We start from the raw sequence: 17,559 nt of genomic DNA on the forward strand, positions 1-17,559 counted from the left end.
CGAGATTGCAGGTTTCTTGGGGACTGGGATGATGGTGGAGCGTTTGAAGCAGGATGGAACTTCGCACATTTCCAGTGATCTGTTGAAGATCTGAGTGAAGACTGGCGCGAGCTGGTCCGCGCAGACTTTGAGGCAGGATGGAGACACGTGGTCCGGGCCTGCCGCTTTGTTAATCTTTTGTTGTTTGAAGATGCGTCTCACATCCTGTTCATGGATGGTTAACGCAGAGGTCAGAGGTGTGATTGTGGTCGCGGGTGCGGCCGGATTGGTGTGTGGTGTGAAACTGTCCTTTTCAAATCTGCAGTAGAAGGTATTCAAGTCGTTGGCTAGTGTGCTATTGTTCTCAGCTTGGGGGGATCGTTGCTTGTAATTAGTCAGCGACTGGAATGCATGCCAGACTGATTTAGAGTCGTTTGCGCTAAACTGTTTTTCCAACTTTGCTGTATAGATCCTCTTTGCAATGTTAATTTCTTTGGTCAGCTGGTTTCTAGCTCGATTATACAGGGCCCTGTCCCCGCTCTGATATGCGTCCTCCTTAGCTTGGCGAAGCTGCTTAAGTTTAGCAGTGAACCACGGCTTATTGTTGTTGAATGTGCGAAATGATTTTGTTGGAACACAGACCTCTTCACAGAAACTGATATAGGATGTAACAGTGTCCGTATATTCATCCAGGCTGCCAGCTGAATTTTCAAAGACACTCCAGTCTGTGCAGTCTAAGCAGCTTTGAAGTTCCATCTTGGCTTCATTTGTCCACTTTTTGACTGTTTTCACTGTAGGCTTCGCACATTTAAGTTCTTGCCTGTACGTAAGTGAATTAAGCAGTGATCAGACGAGCCCAAGGCTGCACGAGGTATAGCACGGTATGCGTTTTTTACCGTGGTGTAGCAGTGGTCTAAAGTATTATTTTCCCTGGTAGGACAGTCGATGTGCTGCTTGTATTTAGGGAGTTCGTGGTTGAGTTTAGCTTTGTTAAAGTCCCCGAGAATAATGAGGGGTGAGTCGGGGTGTTTTTTTTCAATTTCGTTGATTTGATCGGCGAGCGTTAGCAATGCGGCGTTCGTGTTAGCTTGAGGCGGAATATAGACGCCAGCGAGAATGAATGATGCGAACTCACGTGGCGAGTAGAATGGTTTACAATTTAAGAATAGCGACTCCAAATGCGGGCTGCAGTGTGTGCTGATCACCGTGACGTCCGTACACCATTTTTCGTTGATATAGAGGCATATCCCACCGCCCATGCACAGCTTCCAACCCACTCTGAGTCCAATTTCCTAATCTCTGTACATTGAAGTGGATATAGTTTATCCCATCAACATTTTTATTAATCGTACACCACCAGCATATGAGGTACTCAAATCCTCCTGCAACTTGGTCAGCTAATTTGTATTGATTAGGAACCCCACGAGGAACACCTATGGCGTCGATGTATGTTTTATGTTGGATAATTTTGCCCCTGCCAGGATAAATCTCTTTTTTGTCTGTTCTACATTTGACAACAACGTTGGTGCTTTTTCCATTAAATCTTGAACAGGCATAGGGTATACAGTGGTCCTAATTTAAACATAAACAAAACCAACACCATAGTAGCCAAAGTTGCTACGTAACAACCTATCGAATCTCATAACCAACGCGGGTGTGCCTTTCTGCGGAGTTCTCACTAAAAGGGTTGGTGTCTTTTTTCTTCATTGACCAGCAAGCGTTTTCAGAATCTACACATCTGCTCCCGCTCCGTTATCAGACTTTTGCTCACCTTCCCTATTTGATTTTGTAGTTTTGCACTTTGTTTTTCCCAATAATTGCGTTCTTGTTGTGGAATACGCATATTGGCTATCTGTATAGATTGTAACATCTTTATTTATCATTAGTTTGCATGCCTCGGTTAAAGCGACAAATTCAGCAGCTTGTTCAGCCAATTCCCTATAATCATGCTCAGCGTGCCTTCATTAAGCAAGGGTATTAGTGTGGCTGGATTTAAGGTTGTGCATCGCTCAACAGTCAAATGTGGTTGTGACAGCAAGATGGCAATGCAAGATAAATGTCTTGCAGGTGATAAAAACGCCATATTCGTTTGCAATAGGAGAGCAGACACTGTATGTGGGACCTTAAGAGTTAATGGATGAAATAACACAATTGTGGAACTGCTCTCCTCTGCCATCGAGGCTGCCACAACTGCTCTGACACAATGCGGTAATGCACACGTCACGCTGTCCAATTTAGTCGAAAAATAAGCTATTGGTCTTAGCTTATCACCGTATTGTTGTGTAAGTACGGCGGTCATGTAATAGCTTTTACAATCGACCATTTGAATAAATGGTTTATCATAATTTGGAAGGGCCAGCGTCGTACTGGACACCAAATGTTGTTTAATGTCACAGAAGGCCTTTTCTGCCTCTGTACTCCACCGAACAGGTGATGTCATTTTAAGGTTGTCTTCAAACATTAATTTTGACAATGGTGCAACCATTTCTGCATAGTTTGGAATCCATGCTCAACAATAATTTGTCAGACCTAAAAATGATTATTATATATTTCTTCGTCTGTGGTTTAGGTCTGACAAATTATTGTAGAGCATGGATTCCAAATTTAAAAAAAAAAAAAAAAAAAAAAAGGAATTAGAATTAGATGAGTTCTCGTTAGCCAGAGGTCTTTTGTCGAACCCAAACACACACAAATGATACAGGTAGTGAATTTTGATAGAAAATTTAATGAGCTCTACCAGGGGAATCTACAAGGAAATAAGGCAGGAAAAAGCAAACGAAGGACAAACATTGGTAGGAAGAGGCTGAGCTTGTGATGTGAGGGTGGAATGAGCGTGTATTGACAATGCATATAGCTGGGGGTTCCTGTTCTTGTTCATCGAAACACAAATATGCACTAATCTGTACTTTCAGTCGCCCACAAGATGGAATTACTTTGCATGGAACAGAATTTACGCAGGCTGGTCGATTTCCTGGATGTTTGGCCGGTCTGGTCTGCACGGGGAACAGGTGGATTTGGCGGAAAATTAAGGGAAAAAAAAGGAGAGCGGGATAAAAAAATGTTCCCAGGCAGGGCGGCCGGAGCCCGTATGTCGCTATTCGCAAGACGTTCGGAGCGGACGTGCCCTGCCCGCTTCCTTCCCGACGGAGTTTGCCCGGGCAACCGAAAGGGTAGCTCGGAGCGCTGGCAACTTAAGCTGCATTTTTACTTTTGCAATTAAACATTGACATTTTCAATGAAAGCTTCTTGACCCCTGCGATTCTCACCAGCACACTTGTGTTTCTTAGGACAGAATCTTTGGCCACAAACTGAACAAGCAAAAGTTTTCTCTCCAATTGTGTCTTGCAATGCGTCGTTTGCTCTTACAAACAAACGTTTTCCCACACTGAGAACACTTCCATCGTTTGTTTTCAGTGTGACATGTCAGATCACCTTCCATCATCATCATCAGTGTGAGGAGAGTGTGACGTCATGTCGCCACTATCTGATAGTGGAGCTAAGAGGCCGTCTGCTTGTGATCCTCCGCAGTGCCCGCTTTGCAGTTTTTTCACTTCCGCCTGATCTCTTGGGCCAGTTTTTGCTTTAAGTTGCGAGCATTTTGTTTTTGGAGGGTTTCCAATGGATAGACATTTGAATTCTTTTTAATGGGGAAAATGGATTTGATGGACAAGTAAATGGAGTCACCCTCACTGTTTTAAGCAGTGTACTTTATTCAGGATCACATATACACGTTACAGTTTCGCACCAAAAGTCAGTTTTTTTTTTACAGTCTATTTCAATCAATCATTCACTTATTTGATATTGACATCACTAAAACATTGGACAAAATGCATGCATGCTCAAGAAAATGAAACTGGCACTCATTTCCAATAATATCAATACATTTTGGAGCAATTGGTAAAGAACTAATTCCCTTTCGAACACCCCTTTTTCATCAACAAAATTGAAAATTGAAAAGCACTGGCATAGCTGGTGTGGGAAAAGGAATGTACCATACTATGAAGTGGCAGTAATTGGTCATATTTGTATATCGCAGCTGTCAGGTGGAATCCCCTCACCTTCGAAATGACAACTTTTCAGGAAATTGCTCGAGTTTCCAAACACCGCCTTGTTCAAGCTGGTATTACGTTGGATATCTTACATTGCTGTCAACACTCACGGGGCTTTCAGAAACTATACGGACAAGAAGAAGATACATACAATAAAAGCTGGTACACAGAATACAAGCATGTAGATTTATGTCAGTAACATAGACATTACTTTTATATTAAACATTTACATTTGCATTAAAAACTTATTGATCACTGCTTGTCTCACCAGGACACTTGTGTGTCTTAACCCGAGCCTGACGAGAGAACCTTTGACCACAACCTGAGCAGGAAAAAGGCTTCTCACCAGTGTGTGTTCTTGTGTGACCTGTCAAATGTCCCTTGTGAGTGAATCTTTGACCACAAACTGAGCAGGCAAAAGGCTTCTCTCCAGTGTGTGTTCTTGTGTGTATTTTTAAGCTTTCCTTTTGGGAGAATCTTTGACCACAAACTGAGCATGCAAAAGGCTTCTCACCAGTGTGTGTTTTTGTGTGAGTTTTTAAGTTTCCCTTCTGAGAGAAAGTTTGCCCACAAATTGAGCAGGCAAATGGCTTCTCTCCAGTGTGTGTTCTTGTGTGTATTTTTAAGCTTTCCTTTAGAGAGAATCTTTGACCACAAACTGAGCATGCAAAAGGTTTCTCACCAGTGTGGGTTCGTGTGTGTATTTTTAAGCTTTCCTTGTGAGAGAATCTTTGACCACAAACTGAGCAGGCAAAAGGTTTCTCTCCAGTGTGTGTTCTTGTGTGACTTGTCAAATGTCCCTTGTGAGTGAATCTTTGACCACAAACTGAGCAGGCAAAAGGTTTCTCACCAGTGTGTGTTCTTGTGTGTGTTATTAAAGTTCCCTTTTCAGAGAATCTTTGACCACAAACTGAGCAGGCAAAAGGCTTCTCACCAGTGTGGGTTCTTGTGTGTATTTTTAAGCTTTGCTTTTGGGAGAATCTTTGACCACAAACTGAGCAGGCAAAAGGCTTCTCTCCAGTGTGTGTTCTTGCGTGACGTGTCAAATGTCCCTTTTCAGAGAATCGTTTACCACAAACTGGGCAGGCAAAAGGCTTCTTTCCAGTGTGTGTTCTTGCGTGACCTGTCAAATGTCCCTTGTGAGAGAATCTTTGACCACAAACTGAGCAGGCAAAGGGCTTCTCTCCAGTGTGCGTTCTTGTGTGTATTTTTAAGGTTCCCTTCTGAGAGAAAGTTTGCCCACAAACTGAGCAGGCAAAAGGCTTCTCTCCAGTGTGTGTTCTTGTGTGTATTTTTAAGCTTTCCTTGTGAGAGAATCTTTGACCACAAACTGAGCAGGCAAAAGGTTTCTCACCAGTGTGGGTTCGTGTGTGTATTTTTAAGCTTTCCTTGTGAGAGAATCTTTGACCACAAACTGAGCAGGCAAAAGGTTTCTCACCTGTGTGTGTTCTTGTGTGACGTGTCAAATGTCCCCTTTGAGAGAACCTTTGACCACAAACTGAGCATGCAAAAGGCTTCTCTCCAGTGTGTATTTTCATGTGTCGTTTGAAATTGCTCTTAGAAGCAAAGGTTTTCCTACATTTAGAACATTTCCAGCATTTATTGGCAGTGTGACATGTCATATCACCTTCCAACTGTTCATCATCAACATCATCATCATCACCGTCTGTTTGTGATCCTCCACAGTGGTCTCCATCACTTGAGCTGTTGCTGTTTGGTGGCTCCGCCCCTCGTCTCTCCTCACTTCGACCTTCATCTTCACTCTTCAAAGGGACACCAGTCGATGGAACCTTGATGATTTCCTCCTGCTCTTCCTCTTTAATGTGAAGGAACTCTTCCTCCTCCTCTTTGATGTGTTGAACCTCTTCATCCTCCTCTTCCTCTTTGATGTGAGGGGACACTGACTGCTGCCGCTCAGGATGAAGATTTTCACTGACGTCTGCAAGACAAAAGAAGACAAACACAAATGGGTCAAATCTAATTTGTTTACAATATTGACAACCACCTTGGTCCTCGATCCTGTTTACACGTTAGCGCCTTCAACCAGAGAGCCTAATGGGACTAATGGGGTGACGCAAAATAGTAGAACAGCGGAACGCAGCAAAGTTGGGCGACCCTTCAATGTGGATGCAGCGTTTTTTGTTTTTTTGACACGTCATCATCCATAGAAGTTGAAAAAAGTAAAGCTATTTGTGACGAAGTAAGGAAGAGAAATCACAGGTTTCAAATTTAAAGAGTGAAAGTAAATTGTTGACAGTAAAAAAAAAAAGTATGACACCTAAAAATGTACTTAGGTACAGTAAAGAATAATGTGTACAGTAATAAAACTGCGATATAGGAGGGTTTACTGTACTTGGTGAGTTCCCACCATTGAAGACTGATTTGACTTGGCATGAACAAATGTTAACTCAACTTGCCGACAAGACACAAAAAGGGCAAAAATCTTCCTCGCAATTTCCCAAACAAGTCGTGTAGGTTGTGTAACACTGTTACAACTTTGATCACACAACAATGGCCACAAGCCTTTCAGATCTTCTGAAATTTGGCCTACAACCCTCAATCCACATCATCATGAGGGGATGCCATCAGACTACACTTATTGGATATTATAAAAAAAATGATATGTAACGTCAGACAGTGCTCATCAGAAAAGCCCGGGAATAATATTAAAATTAGAATGTATTTCATAAAACAAGTGAGAGAGAAGTGAACCCACCTGCTCTGTGTAGCACAATTCGAGGCTGCAGATTGAACGCAGCGTCCAGTAGTTGACGTTGTGGCTCCTTCTCCTCTTTTGGGCCACAAAGTTCCTCCTCGTACTCTGCTGTCCTCCTTGCACACATTTTCACACGACGATCGCAACACTTTCCGCTCTACGTTGGAGGGATGAGAAAAGCAAGTGCAAATCAGATGACATCAAGATTACGATTTGGACACTGTGGGTTCAACACTACGCGAGTTAAAATGGCAAAGCACCAAAGTCAACAAGAGGAAACAGGAGAACGGAATGATGCATTGGAAGAAATATGAGACAGAAAGAAAACAGCTCATTTGTGACATCGGGAGAGAAAATTGGTGTTTGAACATTGTCGAGATTCTACAAATGGATTCATATGGACATGACTCAGGTAATTAATGTCCCTACGAGAATTACAAACTCCATCCGAACTCAGATTGATCTCGCTTTTACTCATAGGCCAGAAAGGATCTTGAAGCCATACAATATGCTCACAGGATTGTCTGATCACAATCTTATCATGGTCACAAGAAAATTAAATAAAAAGCGCTTCAAACCCTTGGCCACCACTGAATCCTATAGGATACCAAAACATGAACAACACAATTTCCAAGATTCTATCCAAGAAGTAAACTGGGATGTATTACTCGCTGGCAAAAATTTAGATGAGGATTGTTCTAAATTTGCCAACAAAATACAAGAAATTATTATACAATTTACACGGATAATTAAACTAAAAGCTAGAAAGAATGGCCTTCCTTGGTTAAACACATTTATTCTGAAACTGATGAAAGAACGCGATCATTCCTTGAAGTTGTCGGTCAAATCAGGATACAATAGACACCACTTTATTTCACTGAGAAATAGGGTAGTGAAAGAAATAAGAAAATCCAAAAATAACCTGGAATTATATTAAAAAACTATTGGGTGATACACAAAATAACAAAACAAAACTAATGCAAATTCAATTAAATGGAAACATCCTGACGGAACCTCAAGTGATGGCTGATGCTTTTAACAACGACTTCATTGAATCTGTGTCAGAAATCTCTTCTAAGTTTGCAGTTCAACAAAGGAAGGAATACCCTGCATTGTCTGCAACGCAGTTCTTTACTATTACAAATATTACTGAGACCAAAGTTAGCGATTTAATTCATTCACTCAAACCATCTAAGGCAAAGGATGTTTTTGGAATGGACACGAACATGCTCAAAGATCGAGGTTCAACTCTTGCTCCTCCTATTGCCTCAATCATTAATCTTTCAATTTCATCTGGTCACTTTCCAAAGGCCTGGAAATCTGCTATTGTTACCCCCGTCTTTAAATCCGGTGACTCAACTTCTCTGAATAACTACCGACCTATAAGCATTCTTCCGGCCATTTGCAAAGTTGCAGAAAAATGGGTGTCAGAGCAGATTGTCCATTATTTAAACAGCAGCTCCCCCTCTCTCCACGCCATGCAGTTTGGTTTCAGATCCAAGCATTCCACTGAAATGGCGACATGCCTCTTCATTGAGAAAATAAAATCTTCTCTCGACAAGGGTGGTGTTGAAGGGGCGGTGTTCTTGGACCTCAGGAAAGCTTTCGATACAGTAAATCACTCTGTTCTTCTTACCAAGCTCTCAAAATTGAACTTCTCTCGCAAAGCTGTGAGCTGGATTGAATCATATCTGCATGACCGAACACAATCTGTATCAGTTAACAACTGCAGATCAGAGTCTCTTAGGCTAACCTCTGGAGTCCCTCAGGGATCAATATGAGGCCCCCTTTTATTTAGTCTTTATATCAACGATTTGCCCACTGTTTGTTCTGAAGCAGAGTGCATAATGTATGCAGACGACACGGTTTTCTTTGTTCATGGTCGCTCCAAAGATACTGTTGCTGCTAAACTCACTCATACAATGTCCTGTGTCACAACTTGGTTGCAGGAGTGCTGTCTACAGTTTCTAAAACTGTAGGCATGTATTTCACTAAAACAAATAGAGTATCACCTGACCCTGACATACTTGTTAATGGTGAAAAAATGCAAATTGTCAGCCAATACAAATATCTTGGGTTAATAATAGATTCACAGCTTTCCTTTAAAGCCCATATTGACAAATTGCGTAAAAACATCAAATTAAACCTCACAAATTTTCGTGCAATTCGAAATGAAATGTCAACTGAAGCCGCAAAAATGTAATTGCATTCAATGATTCTTAGTCACTTCAACTATTGCATAACCAGTTGGTGCCAGGCTGGTCAGAATGTTTTGTGTACAAACAAGTAATTAAAGTGATGGATAAAAAAACCAAGGCACTATCATCACTGTGCAATTTTTTAAAAAATACAGTCTTTTAAACTGGGACTGCCAACACTAAAAGACAAGTATGTTATGATGTTTTTTTTGTTATGATCAAATGATTTGTGGTTTTATTCTCTCTTAATAGTATAGTAAGTCTTTGATTATGTATCCTGTATTATATTGTCTTGTCGATATATTTTACTGCTTTTTTACATCATGACAAGGGGACTACAGATGAAAACTAGCCTTTTGGCTAATTCTGGCTTTTTTAACCATGTGTATTTCATGTGTTTTATGAAATTGCATTGTCCCCTTTCAAATAAACTGATTAATAATAATAGTAGGAGTACAACCCCAATTCCAATGAAGTTGGGACGTCGTGTTCGACAAAGAAAAACAGAATACAATGATTTGCAAATCATGTTCAACCTATATTTAATTGAATACACTACAAAGACAAGATATTTAATGTTCAAACTGATAAATGTTATTGTTTTTCGAAAAAAATCATTCACTTGGAATTTTATGGCTGCAACACGTTCCACTAATTGTTGAAGCTTTGGAGGTGGAATTCTTTCCCATTCTTGGTTGATGTACAGCTTCAGCTGTTCAACAGTCCCGGGTCTCTGTTGTCGTATATTACGCTTCATAATGCGCCACACATTTTCAATGGGAGACAGGACTGCAAGCAGGCCAATCTAGTACCCGCACTCTTTTACAACGAAGCCACACTGTTGTAACACGTTTGGAATTGTCTTGCTGAATTAATCAGGGGCATCCATGAAAAAGACATTGCTTGGATGGCAGCATGTGTTTCTCCAAAACCTGTATGAACCTTTCAGCATTAATGGTACCTTCACAGATGTGTAAGTTACCCATGCCATTGGCACTAACACAGCCCCATACCATCACAGATGTTGGCTTTTGAACTTTGCATCCATAACAGTCCGGATGGTTCTTTTCCTCTTGGCCCGGAGGACAGGACATCCACAATTTCCAAAAATAATTTGAAATGTGGACTCATCGGACCACAGAACACTTTTCCACTTTGCATCAGTCCATCTTAGATGAGCTCGGGCCCAGAGAAGCTGGCGGCGTTTCTGGGTGTCGTTGATAAATGGCTTTTGCTTTCCATAGTAGAGTTTTAAGTTGCACTTACGGATATAGCGCCGAACTGTATTTACTGACATTGGTTTTCTGAAGTGTTCCTGAGCCCATGCGGTGATATCCTTGACACATTGATGTCGGTTTTTGATGCAGTGCCGCCTGAGGGGGTCGAAGGTCACGGGCATTCAATGTTGGTTTTCGGCCTTGCCGCTTTCATGCAGTGATTTCTCCAGATGCTCTGAACCTTTTGATGATATTATGGACCGAAGATGATGAAATCCCTAAATTCCTTGCAATTCTATGTTGAGGAACATTGTCCTGAAACTGTTCGACTATTTTCTCACACACTTGTTCACAAAGAGGTGAGGCTCGCCCCATCTTTGCTTGTGAACGACTGAGCAATTCAGGGAAGCTCCTTTTCTACCCAATCATGGCACCCACCTGTTCCCAATTAGCCTGTTCACCTGTGGGATGTTCCAAACAGGTGTTTGATGAGCATTCCTCAACTTTCTCAGTCTTTTTTGCCACCTGTCCCAGCTTTTTTGGAACGTGTAGCAAGCCATATAATTCTAAGTTAATGATTATTAACAATATCAACAATAAAAAAGTTTATCAGTTTGAACATTAAATAGCTTGTCTTTGTCGTGTATTCAATTCAATATAGCTTGAACATGATTTGCACATCATTGTATTCTGTTTTTATTTATGTTTAACACAACGTCCCAACTTCATTGGAATTGGTGCTGAAGTTGGAACCGTAGTGATGGTGGTGACAGAAGTCCTAGTTGTAATTGTTGATCTCGTATCGGTGGTGGTGTCGTGATTGTGAAACATGTTGGAAGGGTTGCTGTTTTCAAACATCGCCCGTTGAAATGCTTCCTTGAGGCAAGACGATATAGCCACTTCCTGCCACATATAACATGAGTTACGTCGCTTTATGTCCAAAAGTGCCGTCCGATCTTCGCCAGAATTTATGAGTACATTCCTATTTACGTCCACATACACCTCTGAAAATATTAGGGCTTTAGGTATCAAATAGTTTAGTGTTCGAGTATCCTACTAAAATTGTAATGAAATATTCGGGTATTCAGATAAAAAGATCAAATATGAATACACAAGAAAAAATAAGCAATTTCACTTAAAAATGAACAACCACTTATTTTTCTTTTTTAGAAAATCTACTTTTATTTCTTAAATTCACATTGGGCAGAAAACTATAAAAATATATTCAAGTAATTTCAGTTTAAACTTTGCATTTTTTCTTCTGAGCATTTCTTTTAATTTTGAACAAAAAAAAACATCAGGCAATCATGGCTGCACATTTATGACTTAGATCAGAACTAAAATGAAGATGAAAATGAAGACCCCTCGATAGGAGACACAAGTACTGTATTACCATATTCCATTTTTTGACAAACTTCGCCACTCGCAATCTGTTTTTTTTTTTTTTTACCGACAGCACTTGACTCAAAATGTCGCCACTTGCAGATACGACACTGACCATTTGCGCTCAATGGCGCACCAGATGTTGTTGCTTGGTGCTCTTTTTTTCATGACCCCCCGACCTCAGTGGATGAACTTATTTGTTTGTCGACATAAGTCACACTCTTATTTTCTGTACAAATAAAGGACAACAACTTTTTAGTTAATGATCTAAGAACTGTTTCTTCTCTTTTTAGATCTTTTTACATGTGTTTAACATTTTATTATGAGTCTTAATCTGGGCCAGTTCAGCTGTAGAAATAGACATTCATTTAGACACATTGTATATGATTTCATACCTTGCATTCTGTATATATACTTATGTAACAATAGATGGACTTAAATCATAATTCATTAAAGATACTTATTTTATCATCCCATGAAAAAAAAACGGTCGTGTTATTTATTTCTCATTGATGGCCATTATCCACAAATGGCGAGAACAGCGGCGAACCTTCCCAGGAGTGGCCGGCCGAGCAAAATGACCCAAATTGCGCGGCGACGACTCATCCGAGAGGTCACAACAACATCCAAAGAACTGCAGGCCTCACTTGCCTCAGTTAAGGTCAATAATCGTGACTCCACCATAAGTAAGAGACTGGGCACAAATGGCCTGCATGGCAGACGAAAAGCACTGCTGAGCAAAAAGAAAAGGAAGACTCGTCTCAATTTTGCCAGAAGCCATCTTGATTATCTCCAAGACTTTTGGGAAAATACTCTGTGGTCTGACGAGACAATAGTTGAACTTTTTGGAGGGTGTGCGTCCCATTACATCTGGCGTGAAATGAATACCGCATTTCAGAAAAAGGACCTCATACATCAAGGAAAACATGGTGGTGGTAGTGTGATGGTCTGGGGCTGTTTTGCTCCTTCAGGACCCGAAAGAACCAATAATTCTGCTGTCTACCAAAAAAATGTTTGTGAGCTCAAGCTGGAACGATTGGATACAGAAAGTAGTTCGGAAGTAAACAAGTGAGAGTAGGAAGAGTCCAGACCTGCTCTGTGGAACACAACACGAGGCTGCATGCGAACAGCGTCCACAAGTTGACGTTGTGGCTCGTCCTCCTCTTTCGTTCCAGAAAGTTCCTTCTCGTACTTTGCTGTCGTTCTTGCACAGATTTTGCACACGATCATCACAGGCGATCTCGAATTTGCGATGCGTTGCTGACAAACGCGTCTCTTTGTTAGCGGCTAGCGAGCTAAGCTAAGCTAACTAGGCCGAGAAGCTTCGACGTGCACCACCAAGACGAGTTTATCCGCACACGAAGATTGAAATGATGTTTTACTTCTTGAAAGGAGTGAAGGACGCACTGTGTCGAGGTTTCAATCCGTTCGCAACTAATTCGGGAAGAATTCATTAGTGGAGCAAATTAATTTGCTCGAACAAAAGTGGACGAAAGTCGATCTGGAGCGGAAGTTGCTGGCAACGAGGGAAGCGCATGCGCAGACGCAGGAGGTTGGATTTGATAGTTTGTTGCGATCATTTCAAACTAAGTTTATGAATCAAATATACTGGATAAAACCGAGATAAAGAACATGCAGGTGGAATAAAGACGAAACTCGACCAATTCCAGTTGACTGGGAGGCCAGCCTCCACTCGTAAAGAAGTCAAGCCAGCCGCCCCTCATTTTGTTCATACGAGGCATTACGGTAATAAACCGCCAACGAGCGGCGAAAGACACCTTCAAAATAAAAGCTTTCCAATAAAAGGGACGTCAATGCTTCAGATTTAAAATAATTATGTATATAAATATGCGCTCTGTTATAACGCAACCAGGAATGCAACCAGCAAGGTTAATTCCAATCTTGAGATGCATGAATTTTTTTTATTTGATATCTGCATACATGTATATCTTTTTTTGAAAAAATTATAAAAAATAAATGGTAAATGGACTGCACTTATATAGCACTTTATCTAGACCGTCACAGTGCCCGAAGCACTTTACTGACTCACAAACACACATTCATACACCAACGGGCAACTGCTGCCATGCAAGGTACTGCCGGGGCCACTGGGAGCAAATTAGGGTTCAGTGTCTTGCCCAAGGACCCTTCGAGATGCACACAGTCGTAGCCAGGATTTGAACGAGCTCCACTTTGGTCACTGGATGACCTGCTCTACCTACTGAGCCACAGCCGCTCCAACATAATCCCATTGGTATCGCAACACTAGTCCAGTTCTGGGGGACACTGCCAACGAGGTCCCACCCAAATCCCAGAATCAGAATCAGAATCATCTTTATTTTGCCAAGTATGTCATAAAACACACAAGGAATTTGTCTCCGGTAGTTGGAGCCGCTCTAGTACGACAACAGACAGTCAATTGACAGAGAACACTTTTGAGACATAAAGACATTAAGAAAAACAGTCACTGAGCAATAAAAGGTTGCTCGTTATCTGGTAATGCCGGTACAATTTTTTTTTTGACAATTGTGCAAAAGGATGCAGAGTCCTCTAGCACTTAAAGCAGTTCGAAAGACTAATATTGCAATAATCCGGTGCAATGACCGTTGTGCAAAGGGCGCCGAGACTTCAAGCGAGTAGTGCGATAATCTGGGATAATGTTGATTGTGCAAATGTTGCAGATACTCCTCAATCAGTGTGCAAATGGAGCAGATGCTACTCTGGCATGAGTGGCCAGTATTGGTCAACAGCAGATATGCAAATAGTGCAGCGTGGCGAGACTACTACAGTGAGTGCACGAGTAATATATAATTGGCCCGACAGAAATGTGACAACAAACTCAAGACAAAAAAATTGCCAGCATGTTGCAATGGAATTGTAGGTTAGCTGTTTAAGAAGTTGATTGCAAGAGGGAAGAAGCTGTTGGAATGTCTGCTAGTTCTAGTTTGCATTGATCGGTAGCGCCTACCTGAGGGAAGGAGCTGGAAGGCCTGGTGACCCAGATGCGGAGGGTCCGAGAGGATTTTGCACGCCCTTGTCTTAGTTCTGGCAGCGTGCAAGTCCTCAAGGGTGGGTAGGGGGGTACCGACAATCCTTTCAGCAGTTTTGATTGTCCGTTGCAGTCGGAGTTTGTCCTTTTTTGTAGCAGCACCATACCAGACTGTGATGGAAGAACACAGGACTGATTCGATGACCGCTATGTAGAACTGCCTCAGCAGCTCCTGTGGCAGGCCGTGCTTTCTCAGAAGCTCCAGGAATTACATCCTCTGCTGGGCCTTTTTGAGCCTTTGCAATGCAAACTAAAACTAGCAGACATTCCAATACCTTCGTCCCACTTGCCATTAACTTCTTTAACAGTTCACTTACAATTCCTTTGTAATTATGCTGCCAATTTTGTCTCGACATTGTGGTCACATCTCTGTCGGCCCAATTATACATTATTCGTGCATTCACTGTTGTAGTCTCGCCACTCTGCACTATTTGCATATCTGTTGTTGACCAATTGTCACTAAGTCATAAGAGAGAGAATGACTGCATTATAATTTAGGTCAACCACCAATAAGAAAACGATTCCACAAGAATCTAAAGTGAAAAAGCTTACAGCACCTGGTATTCCCAGGCAGTCTCCCATCCAAGTACTAACCAGGCCCAGCCCTGCTTAACTTCAGAGATCAGGTATTCTCAGGGTAGTATGGCCGTAAGCCACATAGTTATCTGAAATGCAACATTTTATATTTTAAAAATAACATATTTTCCGCTTAATATCGAGTGGATCGTGTCATCTTTATTCTCCAATTGTAGGCTTCTCCAAGTCCACAAACACGTAGACTGGTTGGACGAACTCCCATGCACCCTCGAGGACCCTGCCGAGGGTGTAGAGCTGGTCCACTGTTCCACAGCCAGGACGAAAACCACACTGCTCCTCCTGAATCTGAGATTCGACTTCCCAACGAACCCTCCTCTCCAGCACCCCTGAACAGACCTTATCAGGGAGGCTGAGGAGTGTGATCCCCCTGTAGTTGGAACACACCCTCCGGTCCCCCTTCTTAAAAAAGGGGACCACCACCCCAGTCTGCAAATCCAGAGGCACTGTCCCTGATGTCCACGCGATGTTGCAGAGGCGTGTCAACCAGGACAGCCCCACAACATCCAGAGCCTTTAGGAACTCCGGGCGAATCTCATCCACCCCAGGGGCCTTGCCACCGAGGAACTTTTTAACCACCTCGGTGACCTCAAACCCAGAGATCCGTGTCCACCAACGGTATCGGGGATTGCCGCCATGACAGACACCGACCACCTTACGGCCACAGCTACGGTCGGCCGCCTTAGCAATGGAGGCGCGGAACATGGTCCACTCGGACTCGATGTCCACCGCCTCCTCCGGAACATGAGCAAAGTTCTGTCGGAGGTGGGATTTGAAACTCCTTCTGACAAGGGATTCTGCCAGACGTTCTCAGCAGACCCTCACAATACGTTTGGGCCTGACACATCGGACCGGCATCTTCCCCCACCATCAGAGCCAACTCACCACCAGGTGGTGATCAGTTGACAGCTCCGCCCCTCTCTTCACCCGAGTGTTCAAGACATGCGGCCGCAAGTCCGATGACACGACCACAAAGTCGATCATCGAACAGTGACCTAGGGTGTCCTGGTGCCAAGTGCACGTGTGGACACCCTTGTGCTTGAACATGGTGTTCGTTATGTACAATACGTGATGAGCACAGAAGTCCAATAACAGAACACCGCTCGGTTTCTGATTGGGGGGGCCGTTCCTCCCAATCACGCCCTTCCAGGTCTCACTGTCATTGCCCACGTGAGCATTCAAGTCCCCCAGCAGAACGATGGAGTCCCCAGCGGGAGTGCTCTACAGCACCCCCTCCAAGGACTCCAAAAAGGGTGGGTACTCTGAACTGCTGTTTTGTGCATAGGCACAAACAAAAGTCAAGACTTCTCGACCTCACACATCAGCTTGGGCTCCTTCCCTGCCAGAGAGGTGACATTCCACGTCCCGAGAGCCAGCTTCTGTAGCCGGGATCGGATCGCCAAGGCCCCCGCTTTCGGCCACCACCCAGCTCACACTGCACCCGACCCCAATGTCCCCTCCCACAGGTGGTGAGCCCATGGGAAGGGGGACCCACGTTACCTTTTCGGGCTGTGCCCGGCCGGGCCCCATGGGTGCAGGTCCGGCCACCAGGCGCTCGCCTTTGAGCCCCACGACCAGGCCTGGCTCCAGAGGGGGGCCCCGGTGACCTGCATCCAGGCAAGGGAAAACCAAGTCCATCGTTTGTGATCATCATAAGGGGAACAAATTTTAGTTAAAAAAAAAAAAGTTCCTACAGTCTGTCAAATGTGGAAGTAGGTAGGGGCATACAGTATTCCACATAAAAATAATCATGTACATTTATGTAATTCAACAATATAATCAACGCTCACTCCAATGAGGCCAGAGCATAGCTGTATAGTAATAATGAAATCAAATCACATTAAAATCTAAGATTTCACATTAAATGAAGCCAGTCATTACCTGTACTGTAAAGCGTCAAGTTCTTTCTGTTTTCCTTCCCCTCAAACATGGGTGACCTGGCAATGTTGTCCATCAGAAGTTTTAAGAATTCTCTCCTTGGTCTTCCTAAATCAACTCCTTCTTCATGTATCCCCATGTCATCAGAAAATGTGTCTCTATCTATCTATCTATCTATCTATCTATCTATCTATCTATCTATCTATCTATCTATCTATCTATCTATCTATCTATCGCTCTATCTATCGCTCTATCTCTCTATCTATCTTTGTTTATCTATAGTTATAAGTCTATAACTGTTGGATTTATCTTACCCAACATTATAAAAAATAGACACAAAAGGAATGAAGACGAGGCGGCACGGTGGCCGACTGGTTAGAGCGTCAGCCTCACAGTTCTGAGGACCCGGGTTCAATCCCCGGCCCCGCCTGTGTGGAGTTTGCATGTTCTCCCCGTGCCTGCGTGGGTTTTCTCCGGGTACTCCGGTTTCCTCCCA

General features: G+C 42.8%; 1 protein-coding gene and 1 pseudogene across 1 annotated transcript; both read right to left on the reverse strand.

The window, feature by feature from the left end:
- Nucleotides 1-3,665: 3,665 nt before the first annotated feature.
- Nucleotides 3,666-12,768, reverse strand: LOC133474096 (gastrula zinc finger protein XlCGF57.1-like). The gene is made up of 3 exons (XM_061765428.1): nt 12,634-12,768; nt 6,745-6,901; nt 3,666-5,967 (listed from the first exon to the last, which is right to left on the reverse strand). Exons 2-3 carry the CDS (start codon nt 6,869-6,871, stop codon nt 4,274-4,276), a joined length of 1,821 nt encoding a protein of 606 aa, XP_061621412.1. The 5' UTR covers nt 6,872-6,901; nt 12,634-12,768; the 3' UTR covers nt 3,666-4,273.
- Nucleotides 12,769-15,136: 2,368 nt separating this feature from the next.
- On the reverse strand, nt 15,137-15,245 carry LOC133474097 (5S ribosomal RNA; annotated as a pseudogene).
- Between the last annotated feature and the right edge of the window lie 2,314 nt (nt 15,246-17,559).

The sequence above is a fragment of the Phyllopteryx taeniolatus genome, unplaced genomic scaffold, assembly GCF_024500385.1.
Source record: "Phyllopteryx taeniolatus isolate TA_2022b unplaced genomic scaffold, UOR_Ptae_1.2 contig_97, whole genome shotgun sequence".
Classification (NCBI taxonomy): domain Eukaryota; kingdom Metazoa; phylum Chordata; class Actinopteri; order Syngnathiformes; family Syngnathidae; genus Phyllopteryx; species Phyllopteryx taeniolatus.